Source organism: Papio anubis, chromosome 3, assembly GCF_008728515.1.
Source record: "Papio anubis isolate 15944 chromosome 3, Panubis1.0, whole genome shotgun sequence".
Lineage (NCBI taxonomy): Eukaryota > Metazoa > Chordata > Mammalia > Primates > Cercopithecidae > Papio > Papio anubis.
The window spans coordinates 80,523,997-80,547,017 of record NC_044978.1 but is presented as its reverse complement, the minus strand read 5'-3'; the positions used below and the strand labels follow the sequence as shown (position 1 = coordinate 80,547,017).

At 39.8% G+C, this 23,021-nt stretch overlaps 1 protein-coding gene across 1 annotated transcript; it reads right to left on the bottom strand.

Moving 5' to 3' along the window:
• Nucleotides 1–553: 553 nt before the first annotated feature.
• Nucleotides 554–22,888, bottom strand: LOC116274155. Its single transcript, XM_031664367.1, has 4 exons — nt 21,635–22,888; nt 16,673–16,699; nt 3,329–3,394; nt 554–2,641 (listed from the first exon to the last, which is right to left on the bottom strand). Exons 1-4 carry the CDS (start codon nt 21,962–21,964, stop codon nt 2,585–2,587), a joined length of 480 nt encoding a protein of 159 aa, XP_031520227.1. The 5' UTR covers nt 21,965–22,888; the 3' UTR covers nt 554–2,584.
• Nucleotides 22,889–23,021: the final 133 nt, after the last annotated feature.

The following is a 23,021-nucleotide window of genomic DNA, read 5'->3' as shown; positions in this document are numbered from 1 at the left end:
ATCTATCTTTGACCCTAGATCAAACATGCCTTGTGAACAGAAATTGTGTCTTAAATCCCAGTGTTTAACTCTATGGCAATATCCATCATAATACATCACGCATTTTTTTTTTTCTCCCTAGTATTTATCCAGCTCTGGAATTATATTGTTTGATGTCTGTCTTCCCAGCCAGGGCAACTTCCCTGACGGCTTGTCTGGCCCATTTATAGCACCTAGAACAGTTTGGGGCACACAGTAGGCATTCAATAAATATTTGCTGCCGGGCACAGTGGCTCACGCCTGTAATCCCAGTACTTTGGGAGGCCAAAGCAGGCAGATCACCTGAGGTCAGGAGTTCAAGACCAGACTGGCCAACATGATAAAATCCCATCTTTACAAAAACACAAAAATTAGCTAGGCATGATGGCAAGTGCCTGTAATTCCAGCTACTTGGGAGGCTGAGGCAGAAGAATCACTTTAACCTGGGAGGCGGAAGTTGCAGTGAGCTGAGATGGTGCCATTGCACTCCACCCCAGGCGACAGAGCAAGATTCCGTCTCAATTAAAATAAATAAATAAATAAATACTTGCTTAATTAGTTGTAACTAAAAAGCCTAACACAGGGTCCAGCAGTTACTTAGACTTCATCGAATCCAATGAACCACTGATGGTGAAATGCACTGCAATTTTATATACCATTAAGAAAGGTAAGAAAGGGTGGAAATGCCTCCAAAAAGCATGACATAATGCTTAATGAAACAATGACATTATAATTTCTTCTTGGATATATTTTTTTATTTGGTATAAGAGACATATTTAGTCACAGATATTTATCTTATCTCTTACACATGCATAAAAAGAAAAATATAAGCAAAAGTAATTGGTTCAATTTTCTAAACTTCTTTATATGTGTGAGTCTAAATTTGCTGAATTACCTTCCAAACTGAGTGGTCAGTGTCCCTGACTTTCCCACAGTGTCCATCTTCTGTGCCATCGAGAGTGTTGATGCTCACTATTTCTTAAAAGAGTACTCCACTATTATCCCTGGGAGTTTTCATCCAAGCTGCTGACACCCACTATTAGGCAAGTTTGAGGGCTAGTTCCTTATTGATTTTTGCCAAAGGTTAGATTTCAAACAATGGCCCTGATTCATATGTCTTCCTCAAACATAAAGGTCAGTTGACAGAAACACGAAGGGGCTCAGTTATCCAGTTGTGCCATCAAAAAGAACAGCCAACTAGTACATCACGATTGCTTCTAACTGACAGTATTTGTAAGCCACCTGCAATGTTAAAACTGATCACAATTTTAGAGTTAATAAAATGTGACTATGTGTCTGACATATAATCGATGCAACATAGCATTAGTAGTATATGCTTAATAAGTATTGTTGAATGAGTGAGATTGACAGAGAGGAAGCACATAGAGAAATAGATCTAGGAAGTTACTCCCCAGTGCGTAAATAATTTAATATTCAAACTCTTCTCTTATTGACTGAAAAATACTATGTGCCAAGCCCCAATGCTTGGTTTATTGATACACATTATCTCATTTGATTAAATAATATATACATAATTTCCAGGTGTTATAATCAGTTCCCAAAGTGAAAAACAGATCTACTTTAGGTATTATTCTGTCTCCAGAACTCCACATTGACCTAGACTCACATCAATATCACAATGAACATTAATTTTCATAATTTTACAATCAGAAAATATCTTCATAATCATTAAAAGATTGAGTTCAGCATAGTTTTATTGTCAAAAATATTCTATAATAATTCCAAAAGACTGGTCATCTGTGAATTGTGCACATACTTTTTAATTAAAAATTTTTATTAACTTGAAATTTTCCATATGATTTCAAAAATCAACTATTAGAGCCAGGTGCAGTGGCTCACACCTGTAATCCAAGATACTTGGGAGGCTGAGGTGGGAGGATCACTTGACCCTAGAAGTTCAAGACCAGCCAGCAACATAGTAAGACCCTGTTTCTAAATAAATAAACAACTTTTAAAGGATCACCTATTAAACTGAAATGCAAGGACCTATGTTCTTAACTCAAAGATAGGATAAATAGCTAGAAAAATTCATTTTAGTCTTGGATTTGAAAAAGACTGCAATGGTACAAACAATCCCAAAAGGTATCTTAAAACTGTCAAAATAATTATTGAAACAAAATCAAATTTAATTATCTCTAATTTTAAAATACTGTATTAGGCATGCTGTTCAGGACAGGAATTAGGAGACTAGGTGTTATACTCCAAAGATTAAGAATTACTCAGTTCAGTAAAACCTCCACCCACATCAATTTAAGTGCAGTTCCCACAAAAGCAGGGCTGTGTGTGTGCGTGTGTGGGGGGGGGGTACCAAAAATACCCAATTATCAGATCAGTGATATTCGCAGCTCTTCTGATGATGATCTTTCAGATGATGATCTTCAGATGATGCTCTTTGCTGTTCTAAGCGATGTGTTAATGCTCACTTCCTTTTAGCCACAAAGCCTTGGCCCCACAAGTTGCCTGGAGGCAGCTCTGACCTACATGCAGTCAAATCATCCCAGTCACATCAGTCTCCAGGGTGATTTGAAGTGTGGGTGGTTGACATCTAAGGGATAAGTGGGAGAAAGTTCTGCAGCTGGTCTGACAGTAAGGAGGCTAATTCCTGAAGGGCAGAGAAATAAAATGTCACTCACTCCTATGAGCCCCTGTGGTTTTCAGAGCAGGATCCATTGTGTTTTCTGCTGCAGTCTTAGTAGGGCAATTAGTGGAGAAGGAAATGGGTGGGAGTTCTGCAAGCTTGCCAATATGTGAATGAACCCAACAATGAAGACGAGCTTTTAGTTCCCTTCCCTGGTCACTAGCCACAATGTGCATGGTGGTCAGGAGCTCTGTATCCATATGGTGAGAGTGATGCTTTGAGGTTTTGCTTGTTTTTTGCAATATTAGAGTGAGCAGCTGTCAACTGGATTGTCAAGCTAATACACATAGCAGCACGAAAGCCCTGCATTTACAATTAGTTTCCAGTTGAAATGGAATTATCCTTACTAATGACATGAGGGACTTTCTGATTGGGGTTCGAGATTAGAGGCATTTATTTACCTGTATAAAGGTCAATGCAGGAGAAACTTATATGATATGGTTTGGATACTTGTCCCCTCCAAATTTCATGTTGAAACATGACCTCCAATGTTGGAGGTGGGGTCTAGTAGAAGGTATTGAATCATGGGGGTACATCCCTCATGAATGACTTAGTGTCATCCCCTTGGTGATGAGTGAGTTCTTGCTCAGTTAGTTCACGTGAGATCTGGTTGTTTAAAAGAGTCTGGAGGCCAAGTGCAATGGCTCACACCTGCAATCCCAGCACTTTCGGAGGCCAAGGCAGGAGGATCACTTGAGTCCAAGAGTTCGAGACCAACTGGTCAACATAGTGAGATCCTGTCTCTACAAAAAAATTAAAAAGAAATTGGTTGGGCATGGTGGCACCTACCTGTGGTCCCAGTTACTTGGGAGGCTGAGGTGGGAGGATTGCTTGGGCCCAGGAGGTTAAGGCTGCAGTGAACCGTGATTGCACCACTGCATTGCAGCTTGGGTCACAGAGTGGAACCCTGTCTCAAAAAAAAAAAACAAAACAAAAACGTCTACTACCTCCCCCTTCTGTCCCTTGCTCCTGCTCTCACCATGTGATATGTTGGCTTCCCTTTTCACCTTCCATCATGATTGTGAGCTTCCTGAGGCACTCATCAGAAGCCAAGCCAATGTTGCTGCTATGCTTCCTGTACAGCCTGCCAAACCGTGAGTGAATTAAACCCCTTTTCTTTATGAATTACCCAGCCTCAGGTAGTCTTTATAGGAATGCAAAAGGGACTAGCACACCATACCTGGGGAGAAGGAGAGAATTCATGGAACCCAGGAGAGAAAAGAAAGCCATGCTTCCAGGGAATCTCTCAGTGGCAGAATTCCAGGCTCCAGTGGCCCATGTTCATCCTGTTGCCAGGGCCAAGATCCCCAGCAGGCACAAAGGGCACAGTGACTAGAGACTCACAATATGTTTAGGGCCCATGAACAGATTTTTATTTCTTTAGAAATCAGAAGGAAAAAATAAAGTTTTAGGTCAAAGAACGTGTTTTAATATGTAATGTTAATATATTCACCTTTATTCTAACCTAATCATAAAATATACTTTTTACTTTTTTTCTAAGGAGGAAGTGCCTACTGCTCCTGAAAGTTACCATGCAGCCCTGCCTGTGGTATTAGGTTAACTGATATGATATTGCTGGCAGCCAATTGTTTCAGGTCTACGAAACAGTTTTGGTCTACTTACTACATATCTCTCAGACGACCCTTTCCTAGTTTGTAGAAAGTCTCAACTCAAGCCAGGTAGAGAAAGTAATCCATTTCTTTCCCTCCCTTTTTCCTTTTCCTCTCTCTCCTTTTTCTCTATTTCTTTTACCTTTTCCTTCTACGTGTTTGCTGGGTAGTGGGTTCTCTCTCTCTCTCCTTTAATCTTCCCCTCTTCCCCACTCTCTCTCCTTTCTCCCCTCTCCTTCTGTCCCTATTTTCTCGGACTTTCTTATGGAACCAGAAGATCAGTCATCTATAGTCCTCTGGGCTCCCCAAAGAACCTTGAACTGTCACAGGCACTCACTGTGCTCCTTCCACCCTCAATGCTATCTCTACCCTCTTTCTCTGAGTCATAGATGAGTTCCAGAAGAGATCAGAAAGACCAGGTGAACTCAGATCAGAGATATCCTAAAGCTCTCTGGGGTTGGGGCAGGAGACAAGGTCCACAGGCAGACTAATGTCTTTCTTTTCTTTTTCATTTTACAAACAGGGTCTCACCTTGTTGCCCAGGCTGGAGTGCGGTAGCGCAATCATAGCTCACTGTAACCTCAGACTCCTGGGGTCAAGCAATCTTCCTCACTCAGCTTCCTGAAGATCTGAGACTACAGGCTCACATGATCATGCCTGGCTTATTAAAAAAAAATTTTTTTTTATCGAAACAGGGTCTCACTATGTTACCCAGGCTGGTCTTGAACTCCTGGCCTCAAGTGAGCCTCTTGTTTTGGCCTTCCAAAATGCTGGGATAACAAGCATGAGCCACTGCTCCTGGCCAGACTAATTTCCTAAATTGTTTTGATCCTCCCACACTCTTTCTCTATCTTTAGTTGCTGGGATCTTGACCTGGTAGGGAAAGTGGGGAGGAAGGAGAAAAAAATGATTCTACCTACTTGCTTATCCTTGAAAATTTTTCCCATCTTAATATTTAGGACAAAGATGTTGATGTTAAATTTATTTTGCAAGAATTTGCATTTTTTCCTTTCTGATCCCATCATTGAAAACCCCTGAAGAAATGAATGCCCCCTGGTCTAGCTACATAAATAGGAAATCACCAGATAAATAAGGTAAATAGGGAAATAAGAACCAGGGCATAGAGCACATCTGATATAACTTCCCCTATCACTCTAGCACAAATACTATTTAAACCCATTAGGGCCAAACCATAGAGCTGGCTGTCATGGCAATTCTATGGATAGAGTCCTGTCCTCAAGGAACTACATTTAGTGGAGAGAAGTAACGTACATAAATGATACAAGAAAACGAACATAAATGAGGAAGGAGGAAGTGCTCAGTGGGGGACTGATAGAAAGGCAGCCAGTATCCAGGCTCCCTCTTGGCGATGAAAAGAGCTTAAAAGCTATTCCGTGGTCACAGATGATGGCGGATTATCCACTCCAGTCTGTGGCCCAATGAGAAGGTTGAGTGACCTCTTAAAAATCCAGCCCAGACGTGTGGTTAAATATTCAGGCTTAAAGAAGTACTGCAGAGCCTGGAGGAAGAGGACACCTTTAGGCCAGGTGAGAAAGAAAGGAATGACTGAACGCTCATCATACAGAGCTGTGAAGGAAGAAGTAGTCAGAGACTCCATGGATTTGGTTCAGGGCTTTCATTTATCTGAAGATGTCAAAGAACCTTTGGGTTACTGGCTTTCAGAAATTCTGGGAGAAGGCCAGGTGCAGTGGCTCATGTCTGTAATTCCAGCACTTTGGGAGGCCAAGGCAGGCAGATCACCTAAGGTCAGAAGTTCAAGACTAGCCTGACCAATACGGCAAAACCCCGTCTCTACTAAAAATACAAAAAATTATCCAGGTGCGGTGGCACACGGCTGTAATCCCAGCAACACAGGAGGCTGAGGCAGGAGAATCATTTGAACCCGGGAGGCAGAGGTTGCAGCGAGCTGAGATCGTGCCACTACACTCCACTTCATGTAAAAAAAAAAAAACCTCTGGGAGAAGAAAATGACGAAGGAGGCCATATTATTATCCAGCTTCTAGAGAGAGAGTAACAAAAGCAAAATGGTTAGCTTTGAATTTATAACAAGTCATTAGGGGAACAAGAACTGCAGAGGAGAAGGCACAACATCCATGTTGTGCCAACTTTGTCTGGACTTAAATGATGAATTTGGAAGAGAGAGGTGGAGTTGGGGAGTGGTAAAGCATTAAATAACCAACCATGACTAACCGCTGAGTTTAGCCTGAATGAATTCATTCTGCAAACATAGCTGTCATCAAAACATAGTTTATGCAAGATTCCCAAATATGCTGCATGTCACAACATATAACTACAAATCCATGCTTTGTCTGCAAGGTCATAATCAACTGTCTGTGGTGTAGCATTTGGTATGGTTGGATAACATGGAATGGTCGCCCCAGGTGATTTCAGTTTTTATGAAAGTAGAATAGGGTAAGCATTTTATTCACTGTGTTGTTGAAGGTAGATTTGTGTAGTCAACAGAGTTTTGTGGCTGCTGTTGTTTTTAATTCAAAGAACATGCTACAACAGAATACAGCTACCTTGTAGTACAAACCCAAATTTTTATTCTAGTTCTATATTCAGCTAGCTACATGAGGCATAATGACTTTATCTTAAAACGAGGCCCCTTCTAGTCTTAGAGTGCTATGATTACCCTGTTTGGTTATTGTGAATAGCCTGGTAGGCACTTTTCTCTGAGAAGATAGGGGAACAGCTGAGAAACAATGTAAGACACCATTAAATCTACTTACCACTGAAGGTAGGAAGAAAATTAATGAATTAAGTAGGGACTCTGTGTATTTCTTTTCTACTCTTTTCCTTGTCCACTAATCCTAGCTTTCAAAAAAAGCGGGGGGCAGGGAATATGTAAAATCAACTACTGTAAAGGGGTGAGCCATAGGATATTCAAACCTGGTACTTCTCCACTGAGCCCATACACCAAAAAAGGCATAAAGGTAGAAGGTTTGACCCATGTTTGTGGTATTTTGAAAATGGGCCATGTATTTAAGAAATACCAAATTATAAATATTAGCTATATATTAGTGCTTGGTCTAGACCAGGGTTTCTCAGCCTCAGCACTACTGACATTTAGACTGTATAATTCTTTGTTGTAGGGAGTTGTGCTGCGCATTGTAGGATGTTTAGCAGAATCCCTGGACACTGCTCACTAGATGTCAATAGCAAACTGTCCCACCTTCTAATTTTGGTAATCAAAAATGTCCTCAGGCATTACCAATGTCTTCTGGCTGGTAAAGTCACCCTCCTTTAAGAACCACTGGTCTAGACAAAATGATGAGGGATATTACAATGTTTTATTTTGAAGTGTCTGTCCCTGCCGTCTTTCCGGCCTCCTGCCTTGGGCATTTCTTTATTCATTTATTTAAGAGATGTTTATTAAATAACAACTACATGCCAGGCACTGTGCTAGGAGATGAGGATACAGTAGTGAAAAAGAGAATGGTCCCTAATCATGGAGTTTACAATTTCATAGGGGAGACAATGTGAAACAAATAATTCTAAATAATACAGCATACAAAACAGAAATACAGGTCACCTGCACACACAATTATAACCACTGTTTCCCTAATCCTATTAATATTATACTAGATGGCTTAATAAGGAATTAGTTTACAAGAGAATGATAGTAATAGAGGGGTAGAACAACACAATTTTGAAAACTAGGATGTAGATGGAGGAACTAGAGTGTGATATTATAATGAGAAACATATACTTGATCACTGCCTCATTTTCTATCACATAGCTTAGAAAACCCTCAGAATCTCTGAAGTAATATGTGCCTTTTTGTATTCCACTGAGGGAACTAATGGCTGGGGACTCTTAGAAAACCTCAAGATAGGGGATAGTTGCCAGCGGAACCAATCAAGTGATAAGAGGAGCTGAAGGTTGAGTTAATCACCAGTGGTCAATGATTTAATCAATCATGTCAACATAGTGAAGCCTTTATAAAACTCCAAAGGGACAAGGTTTGGAGAGCTTCCACGTTGCTGAACATGTAGAGGGTGGTGAACCCAGAAAGGGCAAGGAAGCTCTGCACCTCTTCCTCTATATTTTGCCCTATGCATCACTTCCATCCAGTTGTTCCTGAGTTGTATCCTCTTAGAATAAATCAGCAATAGTAAGTAAAGTGTTTCCCTGAGTTCTATGAGCCATTCTAGCAAACTGAAGGAGGAGGTTATGGGAACCTCTGATCTTTAGCCAAATTGGACACAAGTTGTGGGTAACTTGAGGAACTACTTGCAACTGATATCTGAAGTGGGGAAGCAGTCTTGTGGGACTGAACTCCTAACCTATGGGATCTTAGCTAATTCCTGTTAGTGTCAGAATTGAATTGAACTGTAGAACATTCAGTTGGTGTCAGAGAATTAGTCAGTGCAGGAAAAAACTAACACATCTATTGTGTTGAGGGTTGAGAGTACAGTAGGTAAAAACAATTTATTTGGTTTTTTCCCCTATATTGATAGAGGAAGTTTAACCTAAGACCTACAACAAAACATATTGTGATTAACATTTCACAACACTGGGGTCAAAGAGGTAAACCTAAAACTTCCATAGAGGAAAACAAAACATAACAAAAGCTTGGATCACATACAAAGATATATGGATCAGAATGGTATCAGATGTCTTATCAGCAACACTTGAAGCTGGAAGATGACAGAACAATACCTTCAACGTTCTGAAGAAAAATTCTAATAATCAAGAATTCTATATCCATACAAACTATTAAATAAGTGATAAATAGAAGATATTTCAAGACATTCAAGGTCTCAAATTATTTCCTATATGTTGCAGCTTTATGTGGCTTCATAAAAAAGATCTCAAAACTTAGTGACTTGAAGCAGCTATATCTTTCGATTCCAAGAATTTGGATGGAGCACAGAGGAGACAGATTGTCTCTATTTTTCAATGTCTATGATCTCAGATGGGTGAGTTGAACAGCTTGGGGGTTGCTGGGCATTTCTCTCTTTCCACATAGCTTTTCACATGTTTAGTTTGGGCTTTCTCACAGCTGGACTACTTCAGATTAATTGGATTTTTTACATGGTTCCAAGACAAGACAGAAATTGTGAGTCCTCTTAAAGGCTGAGACTAGAATTGACATGGTGCCATTTCTGTCATACTGTATTAGTCAAAGCAGTCATAAGCCAGTCCAAATTCAAGGGAAAGGGAAATATATACCCCTCTCAATGGGAAGAATGTCAAATAATTTGCCATATCATATATCCCTTCTCAGGAAGCTCCCAGAAGATGCACTCTACTAAAATGGCCAAGAAAGAGGAAAACAGAAAAAGATGGCTGACTAGACGCAGCTAGTACACACCTCCTCCACAGATGGGAACCAAAATAACAAGTAATACTCACACTTTAAAAAGCTCATCTAAGAACACTGGGATTTAACAGAGATGTGAAGGGAAGCACCAAAAGCAAGTAAGAAGAGGGAAGCAAGGCCACTTCCTCAGCCAGGATTGGCTGAGAGCAGGGAGAAGCTCCTAGGAAAAGAATGAAAGAGAGACTCCCCCTCTAGTCCCCGCAGGGTTCAACTCTCCCACTAGTTTTTTACACTATTAGCTATGGGAGGATGCCTTGATCTATGTGGGCCTAAAAACTAACAGAGATCTGACTAGAGATTGAACAAGAGGCATTGCTCCAGAGAATGAACTCACAAAGAGTCCTACAGGCATCTGAACTCTGCGCAGCTGCAGCTTGGTGCCATCCTGAGAGCTAAACCCCAAAAGGACCACATACTGCCCTAGAACTGCTACTGTCACTGGCACCACCAAACCAAGGAGGGAGAGGGGAGGCCAGGCACCTCCATGCACCTTAAGGACAAATCCCACCATCGCTGCTGCGGGCTGCTGCGGGGCCAAGGCAAACTGCACTCCTCATAGCTTCCTCTCTGCACTGCTCCAGCTGAGAGGGGCCCTACTCTCCCCAGTGGCAGGCCCATGGCTGGTGCCATTCTGAGAGTCTAGCCTCTAAAGGTCTGCATCCTGCTCTAGGGCCAGGGCTAATGATGCCACTGCCACCACCAGGCAAAGGAGAAAGGGAGGCTGGGTGCTCCCATGCACCCCTAGGACAAATCCCATTGCTGCTTGTGTAGGCTGCAGTGGGACCAAGGCATGATAAGCAATCTACCCACAGCTACCTGCCTATGCTGCTTCAGCTAAGAAGGACCCTGCCCTCCCCAGTGGCAAGCCCATAGCTGGTGCCATTCAGAGAATCTATCCTCCAAAGGTCTGCATAATGACTTAGGGCTGGGGATGACCCTGTCCCTGTACCACCAAGCCAAGGAAGGAGGGAGAGGGGAAGCACAGGCACTTTCATGTGCTTCGAGGACAAATCTCACCTCTGCTCCTGCAGGCTTTTATAGGACTAAGGTATGAGTAAACTGCACTCTCCAGCTACCTGCCTATACTGCTCCAGCTGAAAGAGGCCCCACCCTCCCTATAGGCAAACCTACAGTACAGCAACTGCTGCCCACATTTGAGTATTACCCTGGTAGCCTGGGGATCACCCCCACAGTCAGCACTTGAATGTATTACTGGGGGCATGAGTACAAGTCTTCTATCCTAGTCTCCTCCCCCAACTACCCTCCTGAACCCAATAACACTGGTGACAGCACAAGCTGCCTTGAAGCCAAAGAACAGGCATGCTAAGCTCACTGCTGCCACCACTGAGACCTGGTGACTGGTCCATGGCATCCTACTCCCCAGCAAAACTTCACCACAGTCTCAAATAATAACCACATCTTAAACCACTGAGTAAATCACAGATACCATTGATACTGTTTATAGCCAAAGAAGTCATACAGAAATTACAATACTGCATGCTCCAAAAAGAAAAGCCAAAATGCCCTACCCAACCAACAACATTATATACACCTTCAGGAGAAAGTCCTTCCCTAAGAAAGCAATTTCAAAAAATTGGAAGAAGCAACAGTTACACCAGATACACAAATATCAACATAAAAAAGCAAGGAAAAATTAAACCTCATAAGGAGCAAAATTATTCTCCTGCAACATATCCCAATCAAAAAGAAATGTATAGGCTGGGCTCAGGGCTCATGCCTGTAATCCCAACACTTTGGTAGGCCAAGGCGAGTGGATCACATGAGGCCAGAAGTTCGAGACCAGCCTGGCCAACATGGTGAAATCCCATCTCTACTAAAAATTTAAAAAAAAAAAAAAAATTGCTGGGCATGGTGGCAGGCGCCTGTAATCCCAGCTACTTGGGAGGCTAAGGCAGGAAGAATTACTTGAATCTGGGAGGTAGAGGTTGCAGTGAGCCAAGATCACACCACTGCACCCCAGCCTGGGCAACAGAATAACATCTCAAAGATAAATAAATTTATAAAATTCCAGATAAAGAATTCAAAATACTGATTTTAAAGAAGTTCAGTGAGATACAAGAGAATTCTTGGAGAAGTCAGATAAACAGTTCAGAATATGAATCAGAAATTTACTAAAGACATAGACATTTTAAAAATAACCAAACAGAAATTCTGGAAGTAAATAATTCATTGAATGAAATACAAAATACATTTAAAAACTTCATCAATTGACTAGATCGAGCAGAAGAAAGAATATCAGAAACTGAAGATGGGTCTTTTGAAATAATTCAGTCAGATAAAAATAAAGAAAACAAAAATAAGGAGTAAAGCCTTTGTGATGTTTGGGACGTGTAAAGAGACCAAATCTACAAATTGTTGATATCCCCAAGGGCAAATAAAAAAACGAAAGAATTAGAAAATCTATTTAACAAAATAATAGATGACAACTCCCCAAGTCTAGCAAGAGGTTTAGACATTCAGATACAGGAAATTCAGCAATCCCAGGATGACACAATACAAAAAATTCTTTTCCACAGCACATTATAGTCAGACTGTCTAATGTTAAGGATAAAGAGCAAATCCTAAAAACAGCAAATGTGTCTATTACCTTTAAAGGAAACTCCATCAGAGCAACAGTGGATTTCTCACCAGAAACCTTAAAGGCCAGAAGAGAATGGGATGATACATTCAAAGTGCTAAAAAAAAAAAAAAAAAAAAAAAAAAAAAAAAAAAAACCTGCTAGCCAAGAATATTAGATCCAGCAAAACTACCCTTCATAAATGAAGAAGAAATAGTCTTTCCTAGACAAGCAAATGGTGAGGGAATTCATTACCACTACACCAACTCTACAAAAATGCCCAAGGTCATCCTAAACCTGGAAGCAAAAGAATGTCATTTGCCATCATGAATACACATCAAACTGTAAAACTCATTGGTAAAACAATCACACAATGGAGGAAAGGACTCAGATGGTACCATGACAGAAACCCACCAAACTACAATGACAGACAATAACAGGAAAAAAATTAACAAAGAATATGTTGAAAACCAGAAAACAATTAGTAATATGACAGGAACAAAGCCTCACATATCAATAGTAACCTTGAATGTAAATGGATCAAATTATCCAATTTAAAGATACAGAATGGTTGAATTGATATTTTTTAAATGATTCAGCTATATGCTGCTTTTGAGGAATTCATCTTACTAGTAAAGACATATAGACTGAAAGCAAAGGGATGAAAAAAGACATTCCATGCAAATGGAAACCAAAAGTGAGTAGGAGTAGCTATATCCAATAAAACAGACTTTAAATCAAGAAGAGTTAAAGAATAGAAAGGACAAAGATGATAATTATATATTAATGAAAAGTCAATACAGCAAGAGAATATAACAATTCTAAACATATATGCACCCAAGGCTGGAACATCCAGATTCATAAAGCAAATATTCCTATATCTAAAGAGAGAAATAGACTGTAGTACAGTAATAGTGGGGGATTTCCCAACACCCCACTCTCAGCATTACACAGCTCATCTATACAGAAAATTGACACCAAAAAAATCGAATTTAAAGTAGGTTTTATTTAGTCATTTACAGAACATTCTATCCAACAACTGCCAGATACACATTCTGCTCATTAGCACATGGAACACTCTCCAAGACAGACTATATGTTAGGCCACAAAACAAGTATCAGAAAATTTTTAAAAATCAAATTCATATCAAGTATTTTCTCAGATCACAATAGAATAAAGTTAAAAATCAATACTAAGAGAAACTCGCAAAACTAGACAAATACAAGGACATTAAACAACATGTTTTTGAATGACCATGGAGCCAATGAGGAAATTAAAACAGAAATCAAAAAATTTCTTGAAAAAAATGAAAATAAAATATACCAAAACCTGTGGAATACAGCAAAAGCAGTGCTAACAGGGAAGTTTATAGGAATAAATGCTTACACCAAAAAAGCAGAAAAATTACAAATGAGCATTCTAATAATGCACCTTGAGGAATTAGAAAAGCAAGAACAAATTAAATCAAAAATTAACAGAAGAAAAGAAATAATAAAGATTGGAACAGAACTAAATGAAATAGAGACTTAAAAAAATACTAAAGATCAACAAAATGAAATGTTGGTTCTTCAAAAAGATAAACAATATTGATAAACCACTAGCTAGACTAACCAAGAAGAAAGAAGATCCAAATAAACAAAATCAGAAATGAAAAGGGAAACATTACAACTGACATCACAGAAATACAAAAGATCATCAGAGACTATGATGAATAATTATAAATTGACAAACTGGAAAACCTAAAGATATAGATAAATTCCTGAAAACATGCAACCTACCCAGATTGAATCATGAAGAAATAGAACACCTCAACAAATCAATAACAGGTGGTAAGATTGAATGAGTAAGGCAACAACAACAAAAAGCCCAGGACCAGATAGATTCACGGCTGAATTCTACCAAATGTACAAAGCACTAATATGAATCTTCTTTTTTTTTTTTTTTTTTTTTTTGAGACGGAGTCTCGCGCTGTGTCACCCAGGCTGGAGTGCAGTGGCGCGATCTCGGCTCACTGCAAGCTCCGCCTCCCAGGTTCAGGCCATTCTCCTGCCTCAGCCTCCGAGTAGCTGGGACTACAGGCGCCCGCCACCACGCCCGGCTAGTTTTTTGTATTTTTAGTAGAGACAGGGTTTCACCATGTTGGCCAGGATGGTCTCGATCTCTTAACGTCGTGATCCGCCCACCTCGGCCTCCCAAAGTGCTGGGATTACAGGCTTGAGCCACCGCGCCCGGCCCCAATATGAATCTTCTTGAAGTTATTTCAAAAAATCAGAGAGGAGGGGATTCTTCCTAACTCATCTACGAGGTCAGCATCACCCTAATATCAAAACCACAAGGAGACAACAAAAAAGAAAACTACAGGCCAGTATCTCTGATGAACATAGACACAAAAATCCTCAACAAAATACTAGCAAACCAAATCCAATAGCACATCAGAAAGATAATACCCCTGGGCCTGGCAGAGTGTATTATCTTTTTGATGTGCTGTTGGATTTGCTATGGGATTATCACATTTGTAACCCCAGCACTTTCAGAGGCCAAGGTGAGGTGGTAGGATTACTTGAGCCCAGGAGTTCAAGACCAGTCAGGGCAACATAGTGAGACCCCATCTCTACAAAAAATACGAAAATTAGTCAGGTGTGCTGGCATCCACCTGTAGTCCCAGCTATTCAGAAGGCTGATGTGGGAGGACTGCTGGAGCCCAGAAGGTTGAGGCTGCAATAAACTAAGATCACACCACTGCACTCCAGCCTGTGCAACATAAGGAGATCCTGTCTCAAACAAACAAATAAAAAACGAAAGATAATATATCATGATCAAGTGAGATTTATACCAGGGATACAAGAAAGGTTCAACATATGCAAGTCAGTAAACATGATATATTATGTCAAAAGAATGAAGGACAAAAACCACATAGTCATCTCAATAGCTCAGAAAAATCATTTGATACAATTCAACATGGCTGCATGATTAAAAAAAAAACCTCTCAAGAAACTATGTATAGAAGGAACATACCACAAAATAAGAAAGGCCATATGCAACAAACCCACGACTAACATCATACTGAATGTGGAAAAGTTGAAGGCCTTTCCTCTAAGAACTAGAACAAGACAAGTATGCTCACTTTCACCACTCCTATTCAACACAGTGCCAGAAGTCCTAGCCAGAGCAATCAGACAAGTGAAAAAAATAAACAGCATCCAAAATGGAAAACGGGAAGTTAAATTGTCCTTCTTTGCTATTAATATGATATACCTAGAAAAACCTAGACTACACACACACACACACACACACGTCTTAGATTTGATTAATGAATTCAGTAAAGCTGCAGGATGCAAAATCAATGCCCGAAAATCAGTGGTATTTCTATAAATCAATAACGATCTAGCCAAGAAAGAAATCAAGAAGGCATTCCCATTTACAATAGCTATAAAAAACATACAAAGAAACAAAAACCTAGGAATATATTTAACCAAAGAGGTGAGAGATCTCTACAAGGAAAACTACAAAACACTGATGAAAGAAATTGAAGAGAATACAAACAAATGGAAAAACACCTCAAGCTCATGGATCAGAATTAAAATTGTTAAAATGGCCATATGGACCAAAGCAATCTACAGATTCAATGCAATTTTAATGAAAACGTCAATTATTTTTCACAGAACTAGAAAAAATAACCCTAAAATGCATGTGGAATCAAAAAAGAACCCAAGAGCCAAAGCAATCCTGAGCAAAATGAACAAAGTTGGAAGCATCATATTGTCTGACTTCAAAATATACCACAAGGCTATAATACCCTAAACAGCATCATACTGATATAAAAATAGGCATATAGACCAATGGAACAGAACAGAGAACCCAAAAATTAGGTCACATATTTACAGTCAACTGCTGTTTGATAAAGACACCAAGAACTCATATCGGAGAAAGGACAATCTCTTAAATAAATGGTGCTGGAAAAATAGGATAGCCACATTCAGAAGAATGAAACTGAACCCCTATTTCTCATCATATACAAAAATCAACTTGAAGTTGATTAAAGACTTAAACACAAGCTCTAAAACTATAAAAATACTAGAAGAAAACCTAGGGAAAACTCTCCTGGGCATTGGTCTAGGCAAAGAATGTATGACTAAGACTTCAAAAGCATAGATAACAGAAATAAAAGTAGACAAATGGGACTTAATTAAGCAAAAAAAAAGCTTCTGCACAAAAGAGAAATAATTAACAAAGTGAAGAGACACCCTGTTGCATTGAAGAAAACATTTGCAAACTTCATCCAACAGGGGACTAATATGCAGAATACACAAGGAACTCAAACAACTCAACAGGAAAAAAAGGCAACAAATAATTCCATTAAAAAGTGGGGGAGGCTGGGTGCAGTGGCTTACACCTGTAATCGCAGCACCTTGGGAGGCCAAGGTAGGCAGATCATGAGGTCAAGAGATCAAGACCACCCTGGCCAACACAGTGAAATCCCATCTCTACTAAAAATACAAAAACTAGCTGGGCGTGGTGGTGCGCACCTGTAGTCCCAGCTACTCGGGAGGCTGAGGCAGGATAATCGCTTGAACCAGAGAGGCAGAGATTGCAGTGATCTGAGATCATGCCACTGCACTCCAGCATGGTGACAGAGTGAGACTCAGTCTCAAAAAAAAAGTGGGGGAAAGCACATGAATAGATATTTCTCAAAAGATAACATACAAATGACCAACAGGTATATAAAGAAATGCTCAAATGCTCAACATCACTAATCCATTAGAGAAATGCAAATCAAAACCACAATGAGACATCATCTCACCCCAGTCAGAATGGCTATTATAAAAAGACAAAAAAATAATGGATGTTGATGAGGATGTGGAGAAAAGGGAATTTGTTACTCTGTTCTTGGGAATGTAAACTGGTGCAGCCACTAAGAAAAACAGTATGGAGATTTCTCAAAAAACTAAAAACAGAATTCAATCCAGCAGCCCCACTACCAAGTACCTATCCAAACGAAACCAATAGATCAAAGGGATAAAGGGATACAAAGCATTTGCATTTTTATTGTAGCACTATTCACAATAGCAAATATATGAAACAAACCTAAATACCCATCAATGGATGAATGGGTAAAGAAAATGTGGTAAATATACACAATGAAATACCATTTGGCCATAAAAAAGAATGAAATCATATCATTTGCAGCAACATGAAGGGTCATCATATTAAGTGAAATAAGCCAGGCATAAAAAAATAAATATTGTAGGTACTTACTTACATGTGGAAGCTAAAAAACTTGATCACCTGGAGGTAGAGTGGAAAGAGATAATGGAGATTGGGAAAGGCGATTGGGGAAAGGAGAAAGAATGAAAAGAAATAGGTTAAAGGGTACAAACATGCAGTTAGATAGAAGAGATAAAAGCAATGTTTGATAGCAGAGTAGGGTGACTATAGTTAACAAAAAATGTGTTGTACTAGGTGATAGACAACCTAAATACCCCGACTTAATCACTGTGCGTTACACACATGTAACAAAATTTCACGTGTACCCCAAAAATTTGTTTAAAAAATTAAAAAGAAGATGACAGGGGAATTACATAGGGGAATCCTACATAAGAAAAAGGCAAAAAGAATCCCCAAATGCAATGCGAAAGAGATATCAGGATTACAACTGTGAAGCAGCTCTAAAGAACAGAGATCAAGGAATAGATAGATGTCTATGATTTTAAAAATAATAATAAACTTGCTTAAATAATTAATGTGTCAGAACTTAGTGAGAAGAGAAGATCTATACTGTGGGGAATTGGGGGAGTATTAATGATAATTTAAAAGTTAAAAAGAGGTGCTTAGAATCAATACATTGAAGAGAAATTTTGCACTAGACACTTGTTAAAAATGGCAAGGAAGACTTTACTTAAGACTATTGCAATAAAGAAGAGAGATTGAATTCAATTCTAAATACAACAGGGATACCAACCTATGTGACAAGAGTGAGACCCTACCTCAAAAATCAACCAATAAATAAATACAACAGGGATAAGTGGGAATATATCCAAGGGGCATGATGAGGGAGTCACTGGATAGAAACATACTGAAGAGGGACTTGGTTAAGTATCAAGGGCATTGTGGAAGAGGAACTTGATTAGACATCAAGGGTATGGAGGAGAGCTTGGTTAGATATCAAAGGTGGTGGGGTTCTCTATAAACTGGCTAAGCAGTATCCAATACTAAAACTAGACTGGGAAAGCCAAAGATTGGGCCAAAGATAAAGTCTAGTCAAAAGAAGGGCTCAGAGGAGCCTGACTACATTTGCTCAATAAGGGAGTCTTTGTCAAATGAGCTCCTTCCTTCCTTCCTTTTTTCCTTCCTTCCTTCCTTCCCCCTTCTTTCTTTTGTTCATCCTTTCTTTTGTTCTTTCTTTCTTGTCTGTCATCCAGGCTGGAGTGCAGTGGTGCCATCATAGCTCACTATAACCTTAAACTCCTAGGCTCAAGAGATCTTCCCACCTCAGCCTCCTGAGGAGGTGGGACTACAGGTGCATGCTGCCATACCTGGCTAATTTTTGTTGTTGTTGTTGTTATTTTTGGAGATGAGATCTCAGTATTTTGCCCAGGCTGGTCTTGAACTCCTGTCCTCAAGTGTTCCTCCCACCTTGGCCTCCCTAAGTGTTGGGATTACAACTATGAGCCACAAGCCATGGCTATCTTTTAAAAACAAATGCAAAATGTTTGTTTTGTTGTATTTAATACATTTTTACAGATGATTTCTGTAAACCAAAAATAAAATTCTATGACCCCCCCAACCATCTGAATGGACACCCTCCTCTTGGCCAGGGCACTCCTAAGGTAACCTGAAAGACTGGTTCAGGCCATGACGGGAATGGCAGATTGGACATGCCTCATTATACCCTCCTCCCTTTTGGAATTCAGGAAAAACTGACCAGCATTTAACATCAACACAAACTCTGAATCTGATAAGAAACATTTGCAATCTATTCTCTTTGAAACTTGCTACCTGGAGGCTTCATCTGCATGATAAAACCTTGGACTCCACAACTGCTTATCACAACCCAGACATTGTTTTCTACTGATAATATCTCTTTCAACCAATTGCCAATCAGAAAATTTTTAAATCTACCTATGACCTGGAGGTCCCGTCTTCGAGTTGTCCTGCCTTTCTAGATTGAACTGCTGTAAATCTTACATGTATTGGTTGATGTGTTATTATGTCTCCCTAAAATGTATAAAAGCAAGCTGTACACTGCCACCTTGGGCACATGTTGTCAGGACCTCCTGAGGCTGTGTCTTGGGTGTGTCCTTAGCCTTGGCAAAATAAACTTTCTAAATTGATTGAGACCTGTCTCAGATACTTTTGGGTTTACATTTCACACATAGAAATTATGAGAACAAATTTTTATGGAGGCCTAGAAGAAAGCACTATAAACTTTGCAAATAAGTACAGGAGAGGCAGGTGATAGTGATACGGCATTCCCACCAATAATTACCCCCTCAAAAAAATGGCTGGTGCACTGAAGAAAACTTTAATTCCCCTACAGTTTTAACTAGGCTCAGCCATGAACATGGGGAAGGTTGGCATTTGTGCAATGACACTGGGGTTCTCCACTACACATCTGGTCATCCTAACAGTCCCTTAAACCTGCCCACAACCAGTTCCTAAAAAGGAAAAGCAGTGTTCTTTTGCCAGCAAAACTGGGGTTTAGTCGAAAGTGAAAGGATCTATTTGAAAAGGTATATCTGCATTTAAAGAATAAAAGGATCTATCTTTGGACCTGGTAACAAATAAACAAAATCTCAAATGGATAAAGCTTGTGTGATGAGACCAAATTACACAAAGCGAAGAAGCTGAATTTTGTTTAATTTAAATGACAGAGAATAGACATGCCCTGAGTGACATTTTTCTGAAAAAATCACCCTGAATGCTATGTAGAGGATGGGTTGTAAGGGGGAGCAAACATAGAAGCATGGAGGCCAGTTAGATAGTTACTGCAGCCAGTTATTTGGACTAAGAGAGTAAAGGTAGAGAATAAAAGAGATAATCAGATTTGAGATCCATTTTGGAGGGTGAGTTGACTAGATTTGCTGATGGATGGACACAGGGGTGACAGAAAGGAAGGAATCAATAAGGACTTCTAGGTTTTTAGCTTGAACAACTAAGTAGCTGTCATTTACTGAAATGATAAAGACAAGAACACATTTAAGAAGGGAATCAGGAATTCTGGTTTCAAATGATTATTAGCTATCAAATTTCATATCAAGGAGGAGGTTAGATATGTAAGTTTGGGTCTTAGTGGGGTTAGTGAAATAAATTTGGAAATTGTCATAATTTTGGTGGTTATGAGAGTGCCTAGAATGAGCATAAAGACAGAAAACAAACAGAGAAACCAAAATCAAGCCTATAGAATACTCAAAAACTTAGAAGTTGAGCAAAGAAAAAAAACCCAAAAGGAGTGAAATAAAACCCAATGGTATGGGAAAAAATGTAAAGAACATGGTGTCAGGGAAGCTAAGGGTGTTTTAAGAGTGGAAGAGTGGTTAAGCACATGCCAACTGGTCACGATGGCTAACATCCTTTATGAAATCATTTTGACTAGTCACTATAAATCTTGGTGAAAATGAAAACTATAGTAAGGTTACGTAAGATGAAGGAGGAATGGAATGTGAGGAGTTAGAACAGGATGTGAAGAAATTGGTAGAGATTGTATAAGGAGCCAGGGTTCTTTTTGAAAAAAAAAAAGCATCTAATAACTTCCATTCTTTTTCAGAGAGAAAAAGAGAGAGTGCACAGGAAGGAGACTAAACTTGCTTGCATAACAGTCCCACTCTCTCAATAACCTTAATCCATTCATGAGGACAGAGCCCTTGTGATCTAATCACCTCTTAAAGGCCCCACCTGACAACATTGTTGTATTGAGTATTAAGTTTCCAACACATAAACTTTGGAGGACACATTCAAACCATTGCAGGGAGTTATAAGCACTTCCTCATGAGACTGTCAATATCTCAGAAAAGCTGTGTGGACAGCTCGTGACAGCTGCCCCAATGACTGTTCCATAGGCTCTGGACAGGTGAGTGAGCAACGATGAAGGGTTTGGGTGTTCTCTCTCTTTCTTTGTTCTCTTGAAGGGAGGGATAGGGAAATGAGTCTCAACTCCAAAATCCACAGTGGTCTTACAATTTACCAAGACACAGGGTACTAAATTCTCCTGGGAATGACAAATAACAAAAACCAGGATCAAATGTCCCCAGTAATAAAGGAAGAAAACATGTGGCCCCACCCTCGAAGGGCAAGAGTGCTGAGGGAAAGCAGGGCTCTTATTCTGAGTGAGTTAAACACCAAAAGGTTTATGTCTGGTCTTGAGACATCAACGGGCCCTTAGTGGGGAGGAAGAACAACAATGTGGTGTTATTCAACAGTACCTCCAGACCAGTCCCTGGGGAAATTGTTCCAAGTTCCTCAAACAGTGGAGCCAGTAAAATTGAAAGAGTAAGACTACCTCTTGGGGGCCTAAAATATCTGTGGCCACTATGCGAAAATATCAGGTCAGGCCACCCAAGATTTCCAGAGTGGTATTCATTTTGATTGATGGCTTCTTCAACCAGGAGCAGGCCACAGGCTAGAGTGGTAGCAGTGGAGAGCAGAGAGGTGGTCCCCAGAGCAGCAGTCATGAGAGGAGACGGGCCGATGAGCAGCCTGAAAGCAGAACACACAACAACAGCAGGAAAGCTACAACAGCTGCAGAGGACCATGTGGAAAGGGAGATGCCTCAATGGTTTAGAATTCTATAATAAAACAGTGGTGGTTTGGAAGAAGCCCCAAGACAACTGCTACCAAACCTGTGAAATATAATTTAGTCACCTCAAACATGCCTCTGTGACCTGAGGCTCTTCCTGCTGCCTGGAACGTTCCTCTTGGGCTGAAGTAGGACCAACTTCTTATTCTTAAGGTACGAGCTAAAATGTATCTCAGAGTGGAGGCCATCCCTATTTAAAGATCTCCCTGTGATAGTCTAACACAGTCCTGTTTTTCCTTGAGAGTACTGCATTTCGCTGATTCTGATATATACTTTTTTTCATATTTTAACATTGCTGAAGTTGGGATGAATCTTATCATCAAAACTGTGTCAGTTTAATTGGCCACAGTTTTTCTAAGTGACTTTTTTTAAATGGTGCATTTTATAACCTGTGCCATTTCTATTCAAGAAAATAGAGTTTTCATCACATTCAATGAGTGTTGTTTGTATGTTTAGTGTTTGTTTGTCTACTCTATAAACTGTAGGCTTCTTTAAAGCAAGCACTAGCATGTAGTACAATACCTGGTGCATCATATGTATTCAATAATGATTAATCAAATGACTGAATTCATTAACTTTATTTTTTTTTTTTTTTGAGACAGGGTCCTACTATCTTGCCCAGGCTGGTCTTGAACTCCTGGGCTCAAGTGATCCTCCCACCTCGGCCTCCCAAAGTGGTGGGATTATAGGCATGAGCCACGGAGCTCGGCCTGAATTCATCAACCTTAGGGTTGTACGGCTCTCAGCGGAAAAACACTGTATACAATACTATGTATAATCAGATGACTTAAGATTTTTGGACAAAATTAAATATACAGTCTCTCTGTCAGATTCACATGTACCCAATATCTTATCTCAAAGTACTGGTGTTTTTGTTTTTTGGATTTTTTTTTTTTTTTTTTGAGTCTCACTCTGTTGCCCAAGCTGGAGTACAGTGGTGTAATCTTGGCTCACTGCAACCTTTGCCCTCTGGGTTCAAGGGATTCTCCTGCCTCAGCCTCTCAAGTAGCTGG

Bases quoted from the DNA above. Each gene is read 5' to 3' on its own strand.
- LOC116274155 (XM_031664367.1), bottom strand. From the start codon at position 21,964: ATGGTCCTCTGCAGCTGTTGTAGCTTTCCTGCTGTTGTTGTGTGTTCT. The intron at 16,700-21,634 runs GTACTGTTGAAT...TATTTTTAGTAG, and splicing joins CCCCAGGGACTGGTCTGGAG to AGATGGGATTTCACTGTGTT. The intron at 2,642-3,328 runs GTGTGAGCCATT...TCTGCCCTTCAG, and splicing joins CGAAAGTGCTGGGATTGCAG to GAATTAGCCTCCTTACTGTC.